At 41.7% G+C, this 24729-nt stretch overlaps 3 protein-coding genes across 5 annotated transcripts; all 3 read right to left on the bottom strand.

The window, feature by feature from the left end:
- Nucleotides 1-5640: 5640 nt before the first annotated feature.
- Nucleotides 5641-12748, bottom strand: sh3bp5lb (SH3-binding domain protein 5-like, b). Its single transcript, XM_027019752.2, has 8 exons — nt 12651-12748; nt 12429-12507; nt 12022-12287; nt 11728-11790; nt 10956-11084; nt 9426-9587; nt 8205-8378; nt 5641-7896 (listed from the first exon to the last, which is right to left on the bottom strand). The coding sequence occupies exons 3-8, from the start codon at nt 12265-12267 to the stop codon at nt 7294-7296; spliced, it is 1377 nt and encodes a 458-aa protein (XP_026875553.2). The 5' UTR covers nt 12268-12287; nt 12429-12507; nt 12651-12748; the 3' UTR covers nt 5641-7293.
- Nucleotides 12749-14008: 1260 nt separating this feature from the next.
- Nucleotides 14009-22053, bottom strand: gtf2h4 (general transcription factor IIH, polypeptide 4). The gene is made up of 14 exons (XM_035529452.1): nt 21866-22053; nt 21215-21359; nt 19004-19108; nt 18795-18926; nt 18359-18544; nt 17866-17974; nt 17615-17683; nt 17323-17406; nt 16997-17162; nt 16767-16897; nt 16516-16563; nt 16302-16380; nt 14425-14486; nt 14009-14342 (listed from the first exon to the last, which is right to left on the bottom strand). Exons 2-14 carry the CDS (start codon nt 21328-21330, stop codon nt 14232-14234), a joined length of 1398 nt encoding a protein of 465 aa, XP_035385345.1. The 5' UTR covers nt 21331-21359; nt 21866-22053; the 3' UTR covers nt 14009-14231.
- Nucleotides 22054-23367: 1314 nt separating this feature from the next.
- Nucleotides 23368-24709, bottom strand: polr1h (RNA polymerase I subunit H). Of its 3 annotated transcripts, none has more exons than XM_027030420.2 (5): nt 24629-24709; nt 24245-24375; nt 23952-24055; nt 23759-23868; nt 23368-23568 (listed from the first exon to the last, which is right to left on the bottom strand). In XM_027030420.2, exons 2-5 carry the CDS (start codon nt 24360-24362, stop codon nt 23544-23546), a joined length of 357 nt encoding a protein of 118 aa, XP_026886221.2. In that variant the 5' UTR covers nt 24363-24375; nt 24629-24709; the 3' UTR covers nt 23368-23543. The 3 variants fall into 3 exon arrangements, with proteins under 3 accessions (XP_026886221.2, XP_026886222.2, XP_026886220.2); XM_027030421.2 differs by having other exon boundaries at nt 24485-24690; XM_027030419.2 differs by having other exon boundaries at nt 24548-24690.
- Between the last annotated feature and the right edge of the window lie 20 nt (nt 24710-24729).

Here is a 24729-nt window from a genome sequence, read left to right as displayed (position 1 = left end):
GAGAGAGAGAGAGAGAGAGAGAGAGAGAGAGAGAGAGAGAGAGAGAGAGAGAGAGAGAGAGAGAGAGAGAGAGAGAGAGAGAGAGAGAGAGAGAGAGAGACTCACCGATCCTCTTTCCCCCCTCGCTTCTGCAGTCCGCGCTCTCGGAAGCCCGTACGGCACACACTACATGAAGACAAGGCTGGTAGGAATAGTGGAGAATTAGAGCGCTCATTGGCTGACGGAAAGACAGATGGTGCGTTTACATCCTAGATAAATAGAGCAGACCTCCTCCCCTTCGCCAACTTGATGGCTTACGGAGACTAACCAATGAAAGCTCTTCGACTCCAGCTCTCTCTCCCCTTCTGTAGTGTCAGTTTGATGTATGTAGTCATTGTATGAACACAATATAGCCTACTTATTCCGTGTCGGCTTGGTGTTAGTGAGGTTTCTATGTGCGATTTTATTAGAAGACTTCTTTTGTATTGGACCTCTTTTGTCGCTGATTGGATTAGGCGGTTTATTATTCATTTTTTGTCTTGCTGGGTATAAAAGCGGTCCACGGTGAGCGCGCATCTCTAAAATCCTGTGGCTGCGTGCTTGGCAGCGGAAGGAAGGTTGAGTCATGAAAGCTAAAAAGGATATGTGAGTTTTCAACGAGCCAAACATTCGTGAAGTGCTGCTGAGACGGCATGGAAATGTTCGATTACAGACTCCGTCAGTCACACTGTCCAACAGCCGGTTCATCAGCAGTCTCAAATCAGGCGGGATTTATTTTTAAAAAATGCAGTCACTTTATTTGACATTTCTAATAAAGATTTGTAGGCGTGTGGAGCGGCCTACGAACTACAGGAGTAGAAACAGCCATTGTGAAATACAGTCGGCCACCACGCATATGAGCACTGTACTGAAATTAAATTCAGGTTTTCAGAAATCAGCGACGGGTTATTAATATGCAATGCAATCATTCAGAAGTGTGATATCAACTGGATGCAGCACGGAAAACGCTCTTCCATGTGGAGTCTCTGTCTTGAACAAAAACCTGTTCAGCACAGGCAGTGCGGCGCAGTGCAGTCGGTCAGAATATTTCATTTCGTTCTGGGGGAAATGCCCCAATCCCCCTCCCCCCTCGGAGGTCCCTTGAACATATAAAAGGCATACTGTGGCGCAAGACCATTTACATAAACTTGAGTTTTGTCTCTTCACTCTGGGGAACATGCATTTACACAAGCTGAGCAGTACCACACTGTAGGTAATTATTACTGGTCTATAACTATTAACTAAAAAGCCAATCGTGACTCATTTCCTTCCCATACCAGTCGGCAGTCCACCCTTTTCAGTCAACATGCTGTTTGTTACTGAAGTTATGCTTCTGTCTTGATTTCACATTGCATTTACAGTAACCTGTTTCTTCCTCTCTGTTGTTCTGAAGTGTTCCACGTACACATACAATATTTAAGAGTAAGTCACACTCCTAGGAATTACAATACATTCTTAACAACATGGGCGTCGTTTTGCCTGTAGACTACAATGCCCTTTGAACTGTCTTTAGTCCCACCAAATAAACGTGCATTATTCGTTTAAATCGTCAGCAGTTCTTGTTCAAGCTACCCTATTCAACCGTGGCGTCGTGTCTCCAAATTACTGAGATATAGCGGCGCTAAAACCTGGGAGGTGTATTGAAACTTGTCAATCTGAGTATGAGAGATTTAAATGTTTGGGCGATCTGTGACACTGTTGACTATCACTCTGCACTGCTTAGCAGTGTTGCGCTATGTGAGAGACAGAGCGTCTCTGCCAGAAAACTGTGTACATTCAGCATGCAAGTAAAGAAATCACGTAATCTGAATGCCTGTTACAATTGACCGAAATGAAACTGACACCGATGAGTGATGAACAAAAGCTAATGTAACGTCAGTTAAAAAGCAAACTAAAAACGACTTTTAAACAATGTGTTAATGGATAGTTCTCCTGGGGAGGCTAGCCTATTTGTATATTTTTAGTGACGCCCATGCTATAATAATAATAATAATAATAATAATAATAATCAGTAAGTACACAAAAATATTTCAAGCTCCATCAAGGGCTGCAGTTTGCATTGAAGGACTGTTCTACTGGATGCATCACCATCGTGTTAAAGGGCTACATGCTTTATCATGTCAAAGCATGTGTTAAAATGAGTCTTTTCTAGGTCCCTTGACTGATACATTTGCTTTATATTCTAGACACATTTATACCCAACCTGTGAATTACAAAACCCATGATGCTATTAGTCTAAAGTGAGAGCATATTCGACATGTTTGTGAAGCCACCATTTATTTATTTGCATGCAACCTAAACAAAACCAAAGATTAAAAAGACAAAGGTCACAGTTTCACCATTTCTTGTGCCTAATGAAACCAGTTTTGCCCCAGGGGGAAGAAGGCTTCTAAATGATTACCGTGAAATGGTAGATAAAATATATTTTCTATGCTATTCTGATCCGTATCAGAGCCACGTGTTAGGGCTTTAACTTGAGAAGCTCGGAACAACCAACTGCTTCCATACGTCCTCCCTATGGCAGTGATTTGCACAGATGGAACACATACTGTGTGCTTCTGCTGGTTATGACAGGACATTTTTCACAGCTACATCAGTACTGCCGCCACCACAGTTTGGCATTTCTCCCCCTTCTCCAAGGGCTTCCTACAAATATAGAGAGCTCTTGTAGTTCAACCCTTTAATCCTATGCAGCCATTACTTGACAGGTGAGGATAATGAATTACAGGGGTTCCCAACAAGGCAGGCACGTCTTCACTCCGGGGCAAGTGAGCTGACCCAATAAGGTAGAGACTCACTCCCATATTCAGATCTGCAAAGCTGAGTCATACCCACGTCCGCTGCTCCTCCAGCTGCCCGAGCTGTGGAGCCACAGCAACTCCTCATCACACCTGTCTGCCACAATTTCCTGGTTGTGATAATCCCAAATTACAGCTCTCCTGACCCGAATCACCTGCCAATGGCCCCAAATTAGTAAGATCATAATGTACAAAGGGTATGGCCTATAAACTACCACTACTGCACCACTGAAGGACTGAAGGAAAAGGCTTCCTGCCCTGTGTTGTCCTTTTGAGGAGTAGTAAGACAGATTGAGATATAGTACCAATAATGGTAAAACTATATATCAAATAGCAAATACAATTAAAGTATTAAAGTCTTCAGAAATATCTCAGCACAGAGGGTGCTCATAAATGGGAAACCTTCATACATATAGAAGATGCTCTATGCACTAGGGTTCAAAACCTAAAAACCAGGAAATCTCTATGGCACATTTCCCTCAATTACAAAACCTTTGTTTAGACATAGCTATGGCCAAGGAGTATAAAATGCCAGTAAACTGGGTTTCATTTCAGTTGATTCACTTGAATAGCATTTATGTCCTGCATCCGTTTTCTGTCCTTAAAAGTGGATTGTTAAGAATGGTGCTTGTGGACCCTAAAATAAATCAAGAGGACATGGAATTTTAGGGACAAGTACACTTGGCCAGTGAAACTTGTTAGACATTCATACTTCCACAGATGAGACACCTGATTCTATGAACTCATAGATTACCACTTACACAGAGGTCAAATAAAATCAAATGAAGGAAAATCACTGTAAAAATGCCTTTAACAGCTGTGACAGTCTTATGTATAATGGTTATGACAATGCAACACCACTACAAAAATCCACCAATGGTGGGCCTAAATAGCCCAATTTTAACTGACATTTAACCTTCAGAAAGGAGCAATATGCAATCAGAGGTATAACTGTACAGACCATCTCATTCACACAAGATTTTCTCAACAGCACACCAACAAAGGACCTTAAATCTTCTCTACATCACCAAACACAGGTTCCATGCCACAAACTAAGGCTGGTCTTAGTAATTTAGCAAACTGTCTTACTGGCATAGTAATTTAGCAAAGACTAGGCTTAGGCCACATACAAAAACATCACCTAATGTGTTTAGGACATGGGGATATGCAAAATCTAACTATATACATGAATCAGTCCTACTGCATACTAATGTAACAAATATGACATTCCTGTCCTAATGTACACATTGTATTTGTTTACTGAATAGAACTAAAAAGTAATCCAAGTAGTTCTTCAAGCTGTAGAAAGTCTTCCTTGTACTGCTGACCTATAACCAATGAGACATGACAAACTTTCAGATGCTCCCCTGAGTGAGTCAGATTCTACAGATCCCAGTGGATCCCTTCCAAGACTTTCCGTCAAGCCAAATATCACTCAGAGCAGATGACTTATCTCTGTCTGCCCATTTCAGTATCCTCCCTCTCCGTCTCTATTTCTAACTTCTCAGATTTATCTCACTCTGCTCACGCATTCCTTCTCCTCAATCCTCAACAAAGCTTTTTATCATTCGCTTTCAAGATCGTTCAAACACTGATCAAGTAAATACTAAAAGGGAAAAAAAACAGAGATGTCAGACAACACACTGTAATATCAACACACTGGCAAAAAAACTATTACAAACAGAAAAAAAAATCATATAAGCACATATCTTAGTTTTGTATCAAGCATCGAAATCTAGAAGTAAAGACTTCTTTGGTTTTGACACCTTTGCCACCCTCCTCTGCAGACCTCAACATTACACAGCAGTCAGTGATAAAATCCTTGGTATGCAATTACCTCATAGCAACCACCTAAAAGAAAAAAAATTCCACACAACGATAGCCTGAAAACAGAAACCTCCACATAATGGCCACCTAAAAGGAGTAGCTGCTGAATCCAGCAATATCCAGCGGAGTCCGCGCACCACTCGACCTGCTTTCTCATCACGTTTGATCTCTTCCACGAAGTGAGCAAATGCCCCAATGCCATCTTCACGCTTCCACAAAGTCCCACACTGCAATGTCACATCTTCGCTCTCTTCTACCCAACAGAAATCATATTCTGGTGCCAATTTCCTACCCTCACACGGCATGTCTACGGTTTTGCTCCCTTCCACCATTACAATGATTAGCCACTTCCATCCCTTTCCTCAACTCCGCACTCTCTGCCTCATCTCCCTGCGGCCAGTCTCGGGGTGCACGTCTATCTCTGTGCTACCATTGTATAACTAAAGCCTGGACATGGAGGATATTCTTCTACTTTTCCCTTTTCATTAACGGCAAGTTCTCCTCTCTGGAGTGTTATCTGATCAATCTCTGGCAGCTTAGTTCCCCCCAGTACGCTCCATGCCCTCTCATACATTCAAACCAGACATTAAAAGCACAAGGAAACCTTATACCTCCCCGCTTTTCTTCCCATTTGAGGTGCATCAACAGCAGTGAAGGGACTGTGATGGCCTGCTTTGAACTGGCAGCAGTGGAGGACTCAAAAATATACTGAAAAGACTCCAAGAGCCACTACATTGTGCCGTAGAAGCAGCAATGCCTGTAGGTCAGTCCCTCTTAGGTCAGAGGATTAGGTTAGGATGCAGGAGGTTATGCGCTTAAGTCTCACTTAAAGCAAATGTCTATAACATTGGTCATGTAGTTTTAATAAAGAGTGAGACAAGACAAGACAAATAAGCTTGTAAATATAAAAAGGAATGTTTGAAACATGCCAGAAAAAATATTGTTTGAGGGTATGAACCTTAGAAAATGTTAACAGCAAAAAGAGAAGACAAGGATAGACATTATATTCAAGTTTTAATGTCCTCAACTGTCCAATAAATTAACATTTACATAATTAATACATTAATATGATAAATATTATTTACCTATATCACACTTCAACTGGACAAACTTCATATATACAGAGAGCTTGATCAGTACTGCAGGACTTTATCTGACCAGGGCATTTATACTCTACCGTATGTAAATTAAAAGAGAACAACAGGTACAGGTGCAGGTAAGTTAGCTATTCTTAGAAGAAAAGGACCTTTAACACAGTGCAGAGGGCCAAAAATCAAAGGACTGGAGGACTAGGAACAATCAGCTACCCCCACCACCACCTCAAACCATTCAACTCCATTACAGACATTACCATATACCTCCTCATGTCCACGGCACTCTGCTTTTGCCAGTCATGCAATTATTCCATTCCAAAACCATACCTGTAAACATGTATTTATCATACACAAATGAGAAGACATTACTTAAAAATATCCAGCAATCAAGTGTAATACGTCCATGTGGCTCAAATAGACTGAATCAAATAAACAAAGACTAACTGTGGGAGTAGATGTTACTCAGGGAGCTGATGAATGCCATGACAATCTTTACACACAAAGACTGCACCTCCAGATAATATGCTGATGATACCAAACTTCACGCTTATTTAGCAACGTCACACACATACATAACAAAGGCACTCAAAATACAAAAAAAAAAAAAAAAAAAAAAAAAAAAAAACACACACCCACCTTTCCCCCCAAAGTCATAAATCAAGTTGCAAAACATGACAATGGGCAGAAGCGAACAAATTACACACCAGAAGTACATCGTTCCATTATTTACATGTAAAGGTACTAACCAGGGAAACTGACCCCAGTGAGAAGTGAAGGTATTAATGTATAAGCATGAAAGAGCATCAGAATTAAAACATGTAGACGGAAAAGATAAAGCACTGAGCACTTCCTCTCTCACTCTCTCCCATACACGAGCCTTTGAGGTACAGCACAGAGAAAATGGTCAGTGCAGCTGATACTATTTTTATCCCCCCAGATCCACGATGTGCACTGGGATCTATTTTCAGCCTGTCCGTTAAGACTGTATTTGCACTCCAATCTTTTCTCTCCATAACTCTCCCACTCCCTTCTGTCTCTCTCCCAGTGACAGATTTAAGAGATAAAGAGTGTGAGAGGATCAGAGCACAGGAAATACAATTCCCAGAGGATACACTGAAATTTCCCTGTTCTTCCTAAGTTATTCATTAATATTTAGAAGAGTATCAGATCCCCCCTCTGCTCTGCAGTGTTACAATAGCAAGGTGTAGAATCCTAAACTCAAAACAACTCCACGCAGGTTTTGTTCTCTTTACATCACTGTCTCTCCACCCTTCTATCACCGATTATAAATGACTTCAATCTGTGTTAGCAGCAGTTGCGCAGGAGCCCCGAAGGCCTTTGCGTGCAGGTTTTCACACTCACCCTTCACACTCCCGCCACTATTATGTCTCCGTTCATGGCCACGGGGAAGATGGCCAAGACAGCCAAGCAGTTTTGAGGAAGCGTCTGGACTGGTAAACATTCCCCCTAGCCCCCTAATCCCCACAAATCCAGCAGCGAGGGAGGTGTGGAAAGCTGCAAGCAAGGCGGAGCAGAGTAGGTCTGAGGCGCACCTCTCATAAGCTGACGCTCCGGTGGTGCTGCTTAACAAAACTCTCCCTGTCTCGCTGCGGACGGTCTGCCCCCATTGGCCCCCTCTCTTTCTCTTTATCCTGCCTAGACACGTTCGCCCCTTCTCCCTCCAGAGCACTCTCTGCGGCTCTGGGCCCCCTCTCCTCACCGATCAGACTCCCAACATCGCTCAGGTCACCCAGGTGCTCCACCGAGTCGCACTTCTCTAGGTCCGAGGCAATGGTCTGAAGGCTGATGACCGACATGGAGTCAGATCCTGCCCTCTCACCCCTTTCCCTCTGCCCCCAGCCTGACTCCCTGTGCTTCTCCACCCACTGCCTAGTTTTTTCCTGATCTGCCCAATCGTTATCCATCAGGCTCACCCCCACCCCACCATAAGCCCCTGCTTGTATGATGCCCTCAGCCTCTGCCCCTACTGGGGAGCTCCGCCCGCCACGTGCTCTATTTCGCTCCCTGGCGGCTTGGACACGCCCCCTCTGCGCATGGATCTGCTCGCTGATTTGTTCGAGGTTGCGCAAGGCAACGGAGTAACGGGTCTTCACCTTCGCCACGCGCTCCTCAAGCTGGATGACTTTGGACTTGTGCTCCTGCAAATTATTACATCTAAATAAGAAACACTCTGCAAAAACAAATTAGTTGTTCACAGTATAATACAAAAATAAATAAATAAAATTGAATCTTATATAAATTACATTTTATTTATATGACTTTTGACAGATTGTCTTATTGGCATAAAACATTGTTTTATGTGAATTGCAAAAGAGAAAGGTTTTAATCTATCAGTCTTCTTAAATCTAAAATAATAAATCACTGTTAAACCTTTTTGGTTTAGAAAAACGTAGTGGGGACTATAAACCACTGTGTCTATCAGCCCAGCATGAGCTGAGCCCTCTACCTCCAGGATGTGGTTGAATTGGGCCTTGAGCTCGAAGTAAGGCTTGGACTTGAGGATGACCCTCTTGAGAGCCTTCTGCAGGGTCTGGACACGGGCCTCAGCTTCCTGGCACAGCTGGGTGACCCGCTGGTGTTCCCTCTCGCTCCTCAGACGCTCTTCCTCCGCCTCGTTCACCTGACAGTGGCCCAAGCACATCGGCCAATCAGCTGCTGACGTCTCTCAGACCATCGGCAGTCAGCTGCAAGCTTGTTTCAGAATCAAAATGCTCCTTCAGCACAGGTGCCCCTTTGTCTTATTGCAATGTTCATACAAAAAAAGAAAGAAATGAAAATTCCCATGCAGCAGAATACATTATTTATGTGTCTTTGCTGAAGGCTAAGCAGGCTATGGTTTAAATAAGGCAGAGTTATAAAAGATTGCTCACAACTGGGTGCGGAAAAAGGCCCCAGTGTATGTTGTGTCATTTACAAATCTACAAATGTACCACTCCTACATCATAGCAATTTTACGGAGCGCAATAGTAGCCAGCACTTAAATGTAATCCAAATAAAGATACCTAAGCTTGATCATTAAGTGCAAGTATGCATTAATTACCCTATTGCTGATTGGTCCTGGACAGAAAGCATTTAAGCTTTTAAGGGGCCTGTTAGAATCCATGCAAACCAGGTAATGAGACTACTTACTATTAACTGACTGTGTATATTACCTGGAGTTGCAGTACAATAATTGCTTACCTCTGTTATTAAGCCATACTATTCAGTTATGTGAGTAGTTCTCATAGACCTTGGGTTTACTTTCACCTTTAGGTATGAGTCGAACAAAAACAAAGGTTTGTTACATGTTGGTTGGCTCTTGGTATGTCGGTTGGGCTAGAGCATATTTAAACTGATCTGCTGTGCTCCACGAAGCTATATTTTTTAATGTTTACTCTGGGTAGTGCTTAGTGGCGAGAGATTAAATCTTAAAAATGCATAACCCAGAGGGCATAACATCTGGATATGCAAGGTAGTCAATATACTACAAAACAGAAAAACACGACCTGATCCAGATGGTTTCAGATGGGCTGATGTACCAGACAACTAGCTAAAGGCAACTACAAGGAATTATGTGCATGATTTAAGCCTACATAAACATCTGAGAGGGCAGTTCCACAGCAGTGTTCTTGCTTACGTCTTACATGCCTGTACATTTGTGTATATGCTACTCAGTGCTTAAATGTACCTTGGCTGTTGCGTGGTTGAGCATCTCCTGCCAGGTGGGATCCAGAGTGTTTCTGTCTGCCAGGAGACCCTGCTCCGCCACATACACCATCTCCCTGGCAGCCGTGTGCATGGAAACAGCGCGCTCATAGCGCAGAGCCGCTTTCTGAGTCTCCTGTTGGGCCTGCAGGTACAGCAATCAATCACACCTCAACAGAGAGACGCAGCCATCAATCACCCTGCTCTTAAACATATGCACATCTGTCAGAAGCACTTGAGCTTGACCTTTCAATGACAAGAAAGTTCTCACAACAGCCAGAGAAAAATAAAGGGGAATAATAATTCCTGCGATGCCTGACAGAATGTGAAGTCTGAAGCCAATGCAGATGCATAACTAGTCACCCAGATAAAACAGGATAAGCTGTTAACAAATAAGGGCTCAGGAGACTGTGGCTGACACCTGATTATACAGCAATGCGAGGATGTAAGCAAAAAAACATTTGGTTACTGAAAAAGGCTGAATTGTCACAGGAAGTAACTGCAGTGTTGGGACGAAGAAACCCGAGTCAATCAATAAATGGTGGGAACTTAAAACAGCAGGTCATATTTCAGAGGGCTAACTTGGGTAGAGGATGTGACTGAGGACATTTAACTCTGTTTTGGACAAGACACCAGCTGATGGAAACCGATTCAAATTCATGGCGTGGAGGAAAACAGAACTTTCTGGACAGCACCAAAAACTCTCACTTGGACACACAGGGTTGCACAAGGGTTTAAGGTCACAACAATGATACTGTCTTTTGTTAGTGCGCGGGTGTCGTTTTTTGTGAGGTCATGCCTTACCTGTCCCAGCCAGCCTTGGTCAGATGTGGCACGGCACACCTTACGTCATTCTCTGGACTGAGTATCAATTCTCTTGCTATGTAGAGATACTAAACACTGCTTTGTGATGGTCTAATGTTACCACCTTGCAGAAATTTGTTCTATTTCTAAGTTGATGCATCTTGTCAAGGTGTTAGGGAGGATCTGATGATAGAGGCAGGTACGTGTGATTAAAACATCTATGTACTGTGGTGTGAGAAAAACAGTAAGGCCTCAGTAATCACTGGTCCAAGCTCTGGTTGGAGCCCACATGACCCCTTCCGAAGTGTGTTTATTGTTCTTTGTAAGAAGGGCTGACCAGGTCAACCTTACAATCAAATTCTGTCTCAACTGCTTTCAATTACACTCGATGGCCACTGCAGAGCATTTTGCACTAGGGCAATTACACGTCTGAGATTGGCCGCAAAATGAAAAGTGATCTTCAAATCATATCTTGTGTATGAAGGGGTCAATCATATTAAGGAACACACGCACTGCCCCGTAATGGTCATGAGGCACGGGACATTTGCAGAGTCATTTTCATCCAATGGAAGGTGATTATTATTATTCATGAGTTGTGGGATGACATACACAATTTGGACAATTATTTCTACATCAAGGACAAAATCCTCTTGGCCGTGAGAAGGACACCCTCCCTCGGTTCCTGCCTCTCTCTCTCACACACACACACCTCTTTGGCCAGTCGTCGGGCTTCATAATAAGGTCTGGCTTTCTCAATGCAGGCCCCGAGCTGGGAGCCCTGAGCGTTAAGCTTGCGTGCAGAGTCGGTGAGGATCCTCCGGTAGCTGGACCTTGCCTCCTATATCGAAACGGAGCAAAAGTCGCAACAGGATTGCTGACTGGCATCAAATGGACATCACACAGAACGCCTCTACAATGTGTTGGCATAACTTATTTTTATGACTAAAAATGATATGAGCAGGGACCTAGAAAAGAAAACAGCGTACATATACAAATCCCCCAAATGCCACCGAAAAATGAAATTTATATTCAAACAGTTATCTTTTCAATAAGATCCATTACATACTACATTTTGACATGAATGACAGCTTCTATACACATACAAGTCAAAAAACAGCTTTCTGCAAGGAACAGTTTAGCTCAGACTAGCAGACCTATAGACAGAAATGTATTTTATGGTACCCATAAATAATTGTCGGACTGAGTTCTCAGATTTTAAGACCAGTTATGGGCAAGGTCAACTTAAGTATCACAGCCCCCTTCTCTTTTAAGAAAATCATCGCCGAAACAATTGGACTATACACTGGAGGGATACTCTGAAAATATTTCTCCTTGGCTGTTGTGCAGTAAACCAATTCCCTTTCCTTCCCACAATCTGGGGAATACAGAGGACACAGGCATTTATACCACGGTATGCTCGTAAAATCAAATGAGCAGGGTAGTGATGACCTCCCCGGTGTCAAATACAAAGCAAAACTTACATCTAGCTGAAGCTCGAGTTTGTTTATCTCATCGCTGGCCTGGTTCAGGTGTTCCAGTTCTTCCTACATTACGGCAAACGAAGAAAGGAGAGAGACAGCATACAGCTATAAAAGAAAATTGAAACCGAAACGCGCTTTGAAATGCTACATATTCTTAAGGCCTTTTTTGTTGTTGTTTTTGTTACATTTACTTGTAACAAGCAACTTGACCACATAAACAAAAACAAACAAACAAACAAACAAAAAACGACAGAAAAGCAAATGCAGCGTTAACAATGGTTTGCTCAAGTCTACCTGGATTCTAGGATCCAGCTCTTCCTCGTACTGGTCGTCCTCCTCGTCGTCTTCAGCTCTGTCCTTGTCCATGGTGCCGGTCTCTGTGCACCCTTTTTCCCGTTGGCCATCACTACGCCCGCCGCCCCTGGTTTTCAGCGTCCCGTCCCTCTCCTCCGCCTCCACGCCGCGAGTCTCTTCTCGCCAGTCCGCGGCCTCGGGGTCTCTAGAACCGGGGGGATTCTCACGCAGCCTCCCCGGTTCCATGCGTGGCCTCGGCAACCAGACTGTTCGATTCGGTTTTGCATGGGAAACATGCGCGATTTAAAAAAAACAACAAAACGAAAAAAACATTTAAAACATCGTGAGTTAAATATTAGATATTTGTAATTTGAATTAAATCAGACCGTGTCTGCACAGAGTACCACCTGGCAAGCTTGCGGTTCGGGGTGCTGACACCAGCGTTCGTGTATTGGCGAGGTACACATTAGCTTGCTAGCTAGCAAGCTGCTTGACGGCAAAAAAAAAAAGAAAAAAAAAATTCAAACCAGAGTGTTAAGTTCAGTCTCATAGTTTAAAGATATTTAGCTTATCAGGAGTTCATCAACTACAGTATTTTGACAATAATGATTAAGTGACACGTTTGCTACCTTGCTCTGCGTATGACAGAATCCCTCTCATCCCCCGGTATCCTGCTTCCCCCAGTTGTTTTGGTCGCAGCAAATCAGTGTGTCAAAGATTTTCCTCCCCTCATGTTCAAGTCTGCACTTCAGTTACCAAGTGCCTTGAAAATCTTCTCATTCATGCGCATACAAAAACTAATGTACTTGCGAATCTATCTATCTAATATATATATACATACACATACAGAGAGAGATGGTATTTTTGTACAGCTACATGCATATTTAATATTTTAGATGTTTACTTCTCTAAATTTCACCCAACTCTGAAATCTACATGGAGTTTATGGTTGTTTTTTTGATGTTTCAGTTAAGTCTGAAAGTTACAGTTTAAATGCCACCATCTATTAAAAACAGACTCATTTGCAATGCAACTCCTCACATTCCAAGGTCAACTCCATCCCTTACTCACAGCTATGCTGTGAGAATAGAGACTTCCACAAGACGTAAATATGTCCATAACTGTGTATGTCAAAGAAGTGATAATGACCTTGCTCGATAACAATCTTGGTGTCTTACCTGTCCAAAGTGAGGACGCACTGACCTATGAACAATCTACAAGGCAACTAAATTTCCTTTGCTGCTCACTTATGTATAATACTGCATATAAAACAGTGGCTAATATTAAAAATATTCAAAATGTAAACACTTCAAAATCCTCCAGGATAGAGAGTATATGCCTTTTTAAGGAGCCTCTACTAACCTCCTACAGATGAGACGAATACATCAAAGCGATGTTTGTCAAGTGTGAGATAAATGATCAATGGAAGAGCACTGCAGTATTGCAGACTGCATCCGCTCCAAATTTAGTAAATGTAAATTTATTAACATAGCCATTTTATCTAGCACCAAAAGATCAATTGCCGTCAGCCATTCCCCTTCATGAATTATAGCAGTTGTCTTGTTGTATTTCTTGAAAGAGATGTAATCAGCACTGGAGAAACCAAGGGAAGGCTTGCTGATCAGTTTGCTGAACACCCACAGACCATCAGAATTAAGGACTTTTCATTTACAATGGCAAGGCATTGTAAAGCTAATGGAGACCACATTGATGACGTACATGTTTGCTTTGCAGGTTGTTGCTATGGCAGCAAAGAAAGTCAAGAATCTTGAGGAACAGAAAAGATCTACAATCTTGGAACATTTAGAAACCCACGTTATCTACTGTTCTGAGTTGTTTTCACTTCCTAGAAATGCAGAAGCACTATACACATCTGATGAAAGACCCATTCTGAAATGTCCTGTTTCGCTGGAAACCCTGTGTACTTCTTTGCAATTTTCACTACCTTTTATAGACTTATAAAATATACACACACAAACACAATAAATAAAGGCGCAACAACATTTTTTTTCTCTTAAACTCATCTCTTGAAATCACATTTCATGATTAACAGTTCCCCTCGTAGAAAATTAAAGTGTGTTAAATGCACATACAACAGCATTTCACTTCCTTCTGAAGGCTGGGCCTATGGACCGTTACTTTGTTCATGTCTCATGAGACAGATGCCATGCCTGCTGTCAGCAGTGATCTCTGCACAGAGGATCTCTATTCTATGTATGACTTTTTTGTCTCTTCCAGAACCTCTTCACCTCGCTGTGACCGTGGGGAGTGACCACCATAACCCTGTGGGGTGCGTTCTGCCACACCAGCACCCCTAGGCCCTGTAGAGAGACCGAGGGCGCACTGTCAGGAGAGTGATGGATCCACAAGAGAACAAAAAAAGGGATTAAATCAGTTACTGACCTGAGCTCGGTCCCGTAGCACCTCAAAATCAGCCTGTGACAGGAACTGGTTGTACAGCACTCCTGAAACAAGGAGACGGAAAAGAAGAGGAGGTGACCAGTAGAGGGGGAGGAGAATGAAGAGGCTTTCAACAGCATTCTCACTCCGTATTCTCATCAGTGAGAATGCTTATTACCGCTCACCTATGACTAAGTGGCATTGACATTCAAAGGTCAGCGTGTCTTTAAGTGTTGGGGGGGGGGGGGTACGTCTAGCAGAGACTTCAATCTACTTGGAGGCTTTCGAGAGTCAGGCTTTATTTAAAGGCTCACAGGAAATTCCTTGCAGCCACATCTTCAATGCATGATTGACCAAATGACTTGCAGATTCTCAGCATGGCATTCATAACTTCATGAAGAGAATGACTGCAGAAGTCATCCACTCATGATACCATCAATCACTGCATTATTCCATACAACTAAGATGTCAGCAAAGCTTCTGCTGCAAAATTGAAGTGCCCTGAGGTCATATTTTATGTTCATTATCACATTCTGCTTTAGTAACTAAACAAATAATCGTACAGTGATTGCCTTAAAGTAGGACAGGATGATTTTCTCATTGCCTGAGTCATACATCCTGCCATTTCAGCATCAGTGATCCTGCATCAGCAAGATCACATCTCATATGGGTACTGAACATACATGAGATGAAACGAATCAAAATCAACCACATTGTTTAAAATCAGATTGCCAGGGTTAATCCTGCGAAATGCCAAATGTCAGATTCACACTACACTGACATCATCTAGATCAGGTCCTTATGTTTAGCACTCCCAGAGGGTTTGTCCCACTCTTTAATATGCTGGTGAGGTAATTATCAATCATCACCTGTGACAGGTGTGTGTTAGAAGAATGACACAGCCACATGAGCAGGGCAGAGCAGTTAGGACATTAGAATGCTGTCTCTACCTTTACTGCGGTCAAGCAGAAGTCAAACATTCGTGTAAACCTTTAGATTTTATATCACCAGGTCAATAATGGTTGACAAAGTTTAGGTCAACCGAGTGCAGACGCAAAACATCAAACCACACCATTATGAAGTCATTGCTGTCGACAAAGACGAAGCATCATAAAACCCTTACAGCGAAGATCACCGGCGCTGTTAAACAGCGATACGATGAGAAGAAAATCAGAGTGTTTTTGGATCACGCTACAGTTATAATAAATGTGATGTACCGACAGCTGTATCCCTCTCACAAACTTGAATGAAGGCTCCCTCAATGTCCAAGTCTCCATGGTAACTAGCTGAACAGCAAACGGTGCATTTCAAATGCTGGGGACGCAGGTTTGTGTCCTGAGCAGAAACTGCTTTCCTCATGGTATCTGGCCCAGTGCCACTAAGGGTGGCTCTTAATATTGTATCATTAGCATGAACCCAATGAACTCTATCTTAACTCATTTTAATCAATTTAGCTAAAAGCTTGCCTGTGTCATGGTTTCCTCTGTGGTTTTTCTACTAGGTGTATGATCCCACACTGTGCAGTGTTCGCTCTCATTTTTTTCTTATAATTGTTTAAAGAATTCCTTATGCGGCACATTTAGATGTTTTACACTATTATATACATGCATTGAAGTATCCAAGCATTTTATGTAGATGCCCATCCTTATCCCATCTCTAAGCTTAATTTCCTTTCACATAACGCTTGACAGCAGAGTATATAACTACTATTACTATTATCACTAAGCAGTGATTATCATTTACATGATTCCAGTTTCAAACATGATCACAGCTGGATTTATGTAATTAGCACGGTGCAGAGTTGTTCTTTAGCCTGATTAGCATGTGTAAAGTCGATTTCGCACATAATTTGGCCAAGAGTCTGCCACAGACATTCATACCCTCTGTAAACTGAAGACGATCTCTTTCAAGCTCCCACAGTCTGATCTGGTCTGTGATGGTTGGGGGAAGCACTGGAGTCTGGCAAAGAGAGAAGACTAATGAGAAATATATGGATGTATAGGACTTGCGGTAGAAAAGGCAGGTGAGCGTACTTGCATCAGCCCCAGGAGATAAAATGAATGCAAGAAGTAGATAATACACTTCTGCAGCTACCTGCTTCAGCATAACTGGGTGTGCTCTGGTCCTCAGGAAGTGGATTATCTAAAGATCCCAAGAAACAACCCAAAAGAACATAAAAACACATAGCAGATCATGTATGTCCAATGTCAAAGTATGACACACAGGAAACAATGACAGCTAAAATACACAAGGAAGTACAAAATCAACAGCAACATGTATAAATGAAAATGAAAGAACAAGAGCTTTATAAGTGTGCAAATAAAACTAAATGCAGTGTCTCATACCTGTTGTGCAGTGATGCCATTAGCAATGGCTTGCTGCACAGACTCCCTGGTGACCTGAGCCACGACTACATTAGGAAACCTATACAGCATCTCGCTGAAAAGAGCAACCAGCGCGATCTGCAGCTCGGAGTCTGACAGAAACACAAGGAGCACTTTTCCCACTCTGTTCACCACTAACTATCAGTTTTTCATCAGTGTTTTACAGGTCATCTCTTAGGGGCCACACATACTTGTGTAAGCATACACACGGTAGTTGGTTTCTACCACAATGAAACCAGAGTCTGCTGTTCCAGGTGTGCCATTTACAGCTGAGGAAGAGGAAGACGAAGGGTTGGCAGTGATGCCTGCAGCCAGAGTGATGGCCAGCCTCGTGGGGTAATATCTTCTCGACTTCCTCTACAAAAATGGGAGAAGGTGCACATAAGCCAAGGAACAAAGTGATTTTTGTTGTACAGGACAGCTTTTATATTCTATTTTCTATTAGATCAGAACATATCTATTCTACACTGTGCAGTGAGCGCAAATGTGTAAGGTTTTTTTTATTTTTATTTTTTACCTTTCTCTGGAAAACCAGGCCGAACTCTCGCAGGTGCTGCAGAAACGTCAACAGAGACTCACTCATGCCCTCAACAGAGTAGTCCTGTAGCAAGCAAAATAAAGAAACAGTGCTGACCTCTGAGGCACTACCTCTGGGATAAAGGATGTGAGCAGTCTGCACAATGGAGGGCTTTCACCTAATTAGGACCTTAGGCAATGATTACAGGTATACTGATAATTAGTTTCTTTAACAAGGTCAGCGATAATATGTAGCTGAAATAAAATTTAAAAAAAAAAAGTTCTCCACTAACCCTTCCAAGAGTGGAGAAACTCAACTGGAACAAGAAGGAAAGAATCTCTACGAGGTCCATCCCTCTAGACTGGCAGATTAAGGATGGTAGGGTGGGAGAAAGAGACTGTTAGTTTCAAGAACACTCAAAAGGAACCAAAAGTTTTCCTTTAACAGCCTTCAGAAACTGAGAGGCACTTAATTTTCCTTTAATTTTTCATTTCCCAGTGTGAACTGCTGTGTTAACAGAGGCAGTATTTCAGGCGGTTGGACCTGCGCCGTGTTGAGGTACTGCAGCGTGATGTACCACAGCTGGGAAGCCGTGTCCAGCAGGAGAAACTGAAAGCCAGCGGAGGTGATACATGGAGCTTCACCAGCCTCACTGAGAGGACAAGAGACGGAGAGCAGGAGGAAGGAAGTCCAATATTGGCTACTACAACTGCAATTATGCTGTTACATGTTGCAAATGTTAAAAACTCACTGGTGATGCCCTGTGCTATAGCGAAAGATCGAGCTTCATTATTCCGAACAAAATTATTTAGATCGGTTGCGTCAAGTGAATGTTGTCAAAACATCCATCCACTCATACTGCTCAGAGTATACAAGAAAACTGTGATGTATTAGAAGGTTTGTTGGTAGGGCAAAGCACAAAGAGCAATATCACGATAGTGACTTGCAGACGATATATTGTGTAACGATGGGGTTAAGGATAAGGATACGCAGCATGTCCGTTATTCCATCCTGCTGCCATGGACGAGTGTGGTACCTTCTCATGAGGCCGGCCTGGATCAAGAGCCGGGCCAGGTCCTGGCTGACGGCTGCGGATGGTGAGCCCACCATAAAGTGCAGAATCACCTCCCAGCGCTCCATGGCGTAGCGATCCAGGCTCTCCACGTCCCGTGCGTGCCGATCGGGCCCAAGGCCGCTGCCCTCGTCTGCCCACGTCTTCCCACTGCCAGTCAAAAAAAAGTAAGTAGGAGGAGGAAGGATGAAGAGTATTGCAAAGTACAGAAGAACAACATTCCAAGGTTATTCGGTTGAGCGTCTATGGTCTACAGGCTTTTGGGCCCACTCTGCATTAAAGCGCCTTATTTTACTAATGAGAATCTGGTTATTAATGAAAAAGGTGAAGCTGCAGACACTAGCCCCTTAATCATATCAAACAACTGCCTAGTTGGTGCCACATATCCCACCCTCCTCACCCGCCGAGGAGTGCCGTCCTCAGGTTGTCCTTGAACACAGGGTTTAGCACCATGCCCTGTAGACCACCCTGAAGCTGTTGGCTGTGCCAAAGTCTGAGGCCAGTCAGCACGGACACACACCGGTCATGATCCCTGGAAGAGAGCCAGAGGCTGGACTCAGCACAGATGAAAAGGACTGGTACATGAGGTGGTCTGACACGTGAACTCACTTCTGGCAGTCCTTTTTCACCCACAGTGCTACCGCCGCCTGCGGCAGAGGGTGATCTAAGAACAGCATGCGCATCACATAATTCTTGGCCAGTGCTGGGAGCTCCCTGAACAGAAAAGAAAGCAAAATACAAGGTATATCCAACATCACTGCACAGCTTTTGGTGTATTTCTTTGACTATCAGCACAGAAGAAATAAAAAGTAATAAACAAAGCAAAAAGTTATGAAAATTAAACATAAGGCAGTTATATTTTTAACAGAAAAGTCCCACTTTAAAGTATTTATCTTTTGTCAGGGGTCTTGCCAGCCATTGATTAGTACTGCTGTATGGCTATTGAAATTCCCTACTTGTCCACTAAAGTATTTCCTAGAAGCTTGTGGCCTGACACACTAGGAAAGCCAGGTATGTCTTGTATTACTTTTATGACACACTGGGGAATCAACACAGCAAAAACAAGTTGATGTATTTGTATCTGGGTGGAAAATTTTGGTGGCACACATTCAAAAAACAAATGGTAGAACTCAAAAAGAATGATGAATAAAGAAAAACATTGAAATAAAAGAAAGCTGTTCTGGAGCAAATGAAACGGGCCGGGTTGATTAAGGTGCCACTACAACAGGTCTATTCACAAAAACTGTTAGTTATTCCAGGCAAGTACATCTTGCAAGAAAGATCATCGTAATCCGCAGTTCAGTGAGTCTTTGCACTGAAATTACAGAAAACAAATGTGTGTCTTTCAGCAAAAGCATTTGAGGAATATTAGGTTCATGTCAAATGATAAATAACAAAATCTTTGAATTAGGATCAAAGAATTACCAAAAAGATTTATGACAAAATATCATTTTTGTAGCTCTTAAATAATTTGGCTTTAACACAGCATTTATTAAGTCACTTGTGTTTCACTTTTAGCTTCAGTGATCAATTTTTTAAAATATACTCCCTTCATATATATATATATATATATATATATATATATATATATATATATATATATATATATATATATATATATGAAGGGAGTATATTTTAAAAAATTGATATATATATATATATATATATATATATATTGATATAAATTGATATACATATATATATATATGTGTGTGTGTGTGTGTGTGTGTGTGTGTGTATTTATTTTTTGCTGTTTTATAGCTCTCTATCAAATAGACAAAAACAATTTTATTAGTTTTTTTTTCCATATATAAAACCAAAAAGGATCCTGAAGAAGGTGAGTTACTGCTGTATACTGTAATAAGAGACAGTAGATATTCAAAAATGTAGTAAAGTACACAGAGTTTCCAGAGGAACAGAACATTTCAGATAGAGGTACTTCATCAGCTATGCAAGGAAAATGCAAACATCTACTTTTTCAAATATAAACCAGTTCCACCTACTACAAATTCTGCTAAATGTCATAAATGTAACATAATATAAATGTAACTCAGAATCATTTTGCTTGCATAGCTGATTAAGGACCTCTGTCCAAAACGTACTTCACTTCTGAATATGTATATCTCAATCTATATATCGATATAGATAGATACTCCTAGTGCATTACTGTGGGAACTGTCTACTTGCAAGAGCTGTAGTCAGCTTTATATTGGAGAAACCAAGAGAAGGCTTGCTGATTGGTTTGTTGAACATCTTTGGGTCACTGGAACTAAGAATTTGTCATTTCTAGTGGCAAGGCATTTTAATACTAATGTACAATGCATTAATGACATAACTGCTTGTATCACCAATTGTTGCTATGGCAGCAATGAAATTAGGAAACTCAAAAAAAAAGAACAATCTACACTCTTGGAATTTTAGAAATGGAAACCCCATGGAATGAATGTTATAATGACTTAAGAAATCCGAAGGTGATTCCAGGTGAGTGACTGCAGTGTACTATAGTAAGAGATGTAGAGATATTCAAAATTGTAGTAAAGTACACAGAGTTTCCAGAGAAACAGAACATTTTAGACAGAGGTCCTTCATCAGCTTAGACAGAGGTCCTTCATCAGCTGTCTAAAACTTTCTGTTTCTCTGGAAACTCTGTGTACTTTACTACAATTATGAATCTCTCTCTCTCTCTCTCTCTCTCTCTCTCTCTCTCTCTCTCTCGAGAGAGAGAGAGAGAGAGAGAGAGAGAGAGAGAGAGAGAGAGAGAGAGAGAGAGAGAGAGAGAATGAAAGATATGATTAAATCTATACAATCTGTAATGTGAACCTGTAAACAGCCAAGCATGTTGCTGGGTGGTTGTAGAGTCTGTCAAGGATGTCTGGACTCAGTTCCCTGAGGTATTCATGAAGGTTCTTGCACTGGAGTTGGACTCTGAGTTTCATTTTTAGAGGATAACACTCCTAGCGTTTGTCTGCAAAAGGCAATAGCGCAAAAAAGCTAGAACACACAGCATCACCTCAGCATATGGACTTGTATTCAGAACACTAGTTTAACAGTATCATCTTAACACATGGACTAGGATTCAGAACACTAGTTTTGGGGACCAAGATGAGAATTTATTCTTTGCAGAGCTCCTGTCCCCACTACTGAAGCTCAGAAACCTTGAAAAACATGTAATTCGTTGGTATGTTAAAATGACAAAGTATGTTAAATTACACAGTCATGCAGCATAACTAGGTAGTTATAGTGAACGTTATTCAACAACCCCACCCAAGCAAATGTTTCACAATATTGCTTTAATTATAATCAAAGAGGGGTAATCTCCCTGAAGAAAGGCAAGGCATCTTAAAACATTCACTTCCAACACAGAAACCCTTAACTAGCTAACTTGCCTAAAGCAGACTTATGAGCAGTCAGCTAGCTAATCTTGTTAGCTAAAATAGGCTAGCTCGCCGAAATGAAAACGCGTTTCCTGACCTGTTACGTGATTTTCTACGCGCTCCAGAAAATACTTTTTGTCCTCCTCTGGTGTTATTTTCGTGCTGGCCAATGGGTCTCACCTGAGGTGACAAATGTCAAAAAACGAAATAAACAATACTCAATCTTATTTACATGATGCTATTGAGCCGCTCCACAACGCATACAGAAAGCCATGTTGGATTCGTCACGTGATGCTAAACGGGCGTGTTTGGTTGGCTCTGTGACACGTGGGTGGGATTACTGGAAATATAGGCAACACTCAAAAACATTTTATTTTTTACTCCTAAATTCTTATACTTCAATCCCCAATAAATGTTAACGTTAAATGAATTCAGATTAAATGTTACTTTACACACTTATTTTTAACTGTGCACAATCCCCATTATGGACGTGCAGGCTGTCATATGACTAACGAGTTGTAGCCTCAACCAGTAATTATGACAATAGTTTTGGTATATGACCCTGATGCATGCCAAAGTTGCATGAGTGCATAAAAAGTGTACAATAACTACTTTAGGTTTGTTGATAGGCTCCCTTCTACAAACCGTTAAAACCAGTCTCAAATGGCTGAAATCAAAGCCAGAAATCAAGATGAACCCACAGGACATGAGGAAGGCTAAGATCAAATTTTATGCTTTTATTATACAAGTAATCCAACTAATCGCAAAGATCATTGCTTTTGAAATATTTTAATAGTTATCTTACCTTTCCATCATATAGAGCATTCAAATCTTTATACCAACCCCATTGACCCCGATACCAATGCCTACAGATTCCAAAAAGATGTTTGGTTATAAATACTAGCATTGGAAGTTGGTTGCAATTTTGATATTTATTCATTCAAGGAGCACAAAAGCAATATCATTTTCACTGCCCTTATTTAATTTGCCCTAGAACATATCCTCGCCTAAAAGTATGGGATTACTGTTAGACACTGGAGCCTTTCTGTCTTCAGGCAACCAATGCAAGGTCTCTGCATATCAGCCACGATATGATGGCTTGACCGCGAGCTGGTCACCTGAGGTCATCCGCTCTCTTTGTCTTCTTCACCCCTGTCTTTCTCTTTCTCGCTCCCATGTGTCTGTCTGTCTCTCTCTCTCTCCAAGCACAGAAGTGGTTTATGGCGGGCACGGGAACAGTTTGTGGCTCATTCATGCAGAGAACATCTAATCTTTACTAACTTGTCTCTTTCCTTTCTACGTAGACCCTTAGAACATGCCTCACTTTTGCCCGTCATCCTGTAGATTTAGGACACATATGTACTCTGTGCTTTCCTCAATAAAGTGGAACTCTCTTGATTCAATACATTGGTGTCAGTGTTTCTTGACTTTCCCAGATTGATCCAGCTGAAGAGGACAGAGGGCAACTTGGAGGAGATCGAACCTGAAGGACTGGTCACTTTGAACCAGTTTCTAGCAACTACTATTCCAAGATGATGGTATATTTGATCATAAAGTACTATGAAATAAATAGTAGCATTCTGTATGTTTTCATCAATATTCATAAAAAAAGTAGGATTTTTATTGCAAGAAGGATCAAAATCCTGGAAAAAAAAAGTTACCATTTTGGAATATATTAAATCAGCATCTTTAAAAAACTGCACTTTAATGGGATCAAGTCAAATCTCCACAATAAAAGGCACACACACACCAAAAACAGCCAGCAACACCTCCTCTTATGAATCCTCCTTTTCTTGGTATCTGGTGGTAAGAAATCAAATGAGAAGTCTTAATTTTTGTATAAAAAGCTAAGCGCTGTTCTTCACTTCAACTGAACTACGTATTCAACTTCTGAATAATACTTATGATTTGTAGATAGCATTCCAAAAATAAACACAAAGTTAATGTAACAATTATTTTCAAATAAAAGTGGCAAAAACAATAAAATTACCTGCAGTGAATACAGGTGAAAAACACAGTTTGGCCTTCATCTGCAGACCTCATTTGTCTGGTGTGGTACACCATTCCTTCTTTATTGCATCGTGAACACCTCCTATCCACCTGTTGAGAACAATTGCCATTTTAAAAAATATGAATGTTTACGTTCACTCACACACTTAATAAAAGCCGTCAAGGCAATTTACCACTGGGCCTGATAGTTCCGAGTCTTTCTTGCTCTCTACAGCAGACGAACTCTCATCCAAAGGATTAAATACCACCGATGACGTGATAACCTGCCCTGCAAATTCTAGACAGAGAATACACGTCAATACAATAAATAGCCCATCCATACACTCACTTCTGTACAGCCGCCCGCGTATTCCACAGACACTAGACAGGATCATAGATAAACGAAACAACCAAGTGCAATGAATGTTCTCCATCGGACTGGCTAAACACTTACACCTGTTCAAGTTCGTGTAAAATGAAATCTTACCGCGTACAGAGATCTTGAAGGAGCATCGAGGACACGTGATGTCGTCTTTCAGCAAAGGAACCGGGAGTATATTACCACATTCAGGACAGAAGTTTATATCGCTTTTGAAACACGACATTGCCCCGACAGCACTACAGAAAAACAAGGGTTTAAATAACTTAGCTAGTAGTTACGATATATGGCAGTCCCAGTTAAGCTAGCTAGCGAACTTGAAAAGCCACATATAGGCTATCTAGTTACCTATATAAACACGTGTTTGCGTCGGCACCGGGAACCACATTTTAAGTAGTTTTAATCACTTACTGAAATGACTCAAGGCACTTTGTAATGGTTTTCGAGCATATATAAGAAAAAGAAATAGCAGAAATAAACGAGGACACGCACACTTGTTCGAGTTCACAGTCGAAAGCTCACGAAGGCAAACCTTTCGCTGGGGCCTTTAACGTTTGTCGCGAACAAATTACATGGCCAGCACTGGTGCTAGC

Source organism: Electrophorus electricus, chromosome 8, assembly GCF_013358815.1.
Source record: "Electrophorus electricus isolate fEleEle1 chromosome 8, fEleEle1.pri, whole genome shotgun sequence".
NCBI classification, from domain to species: Eukaryota; Metazoa; Chordata; class Actinopteri; order Gymnotiformes; family Gymnotidae; genus Electrophorus; species Electrophorus electricus.
This window is presented reverse-complemented; position numbering and strand designations above follow the sequence as displayed.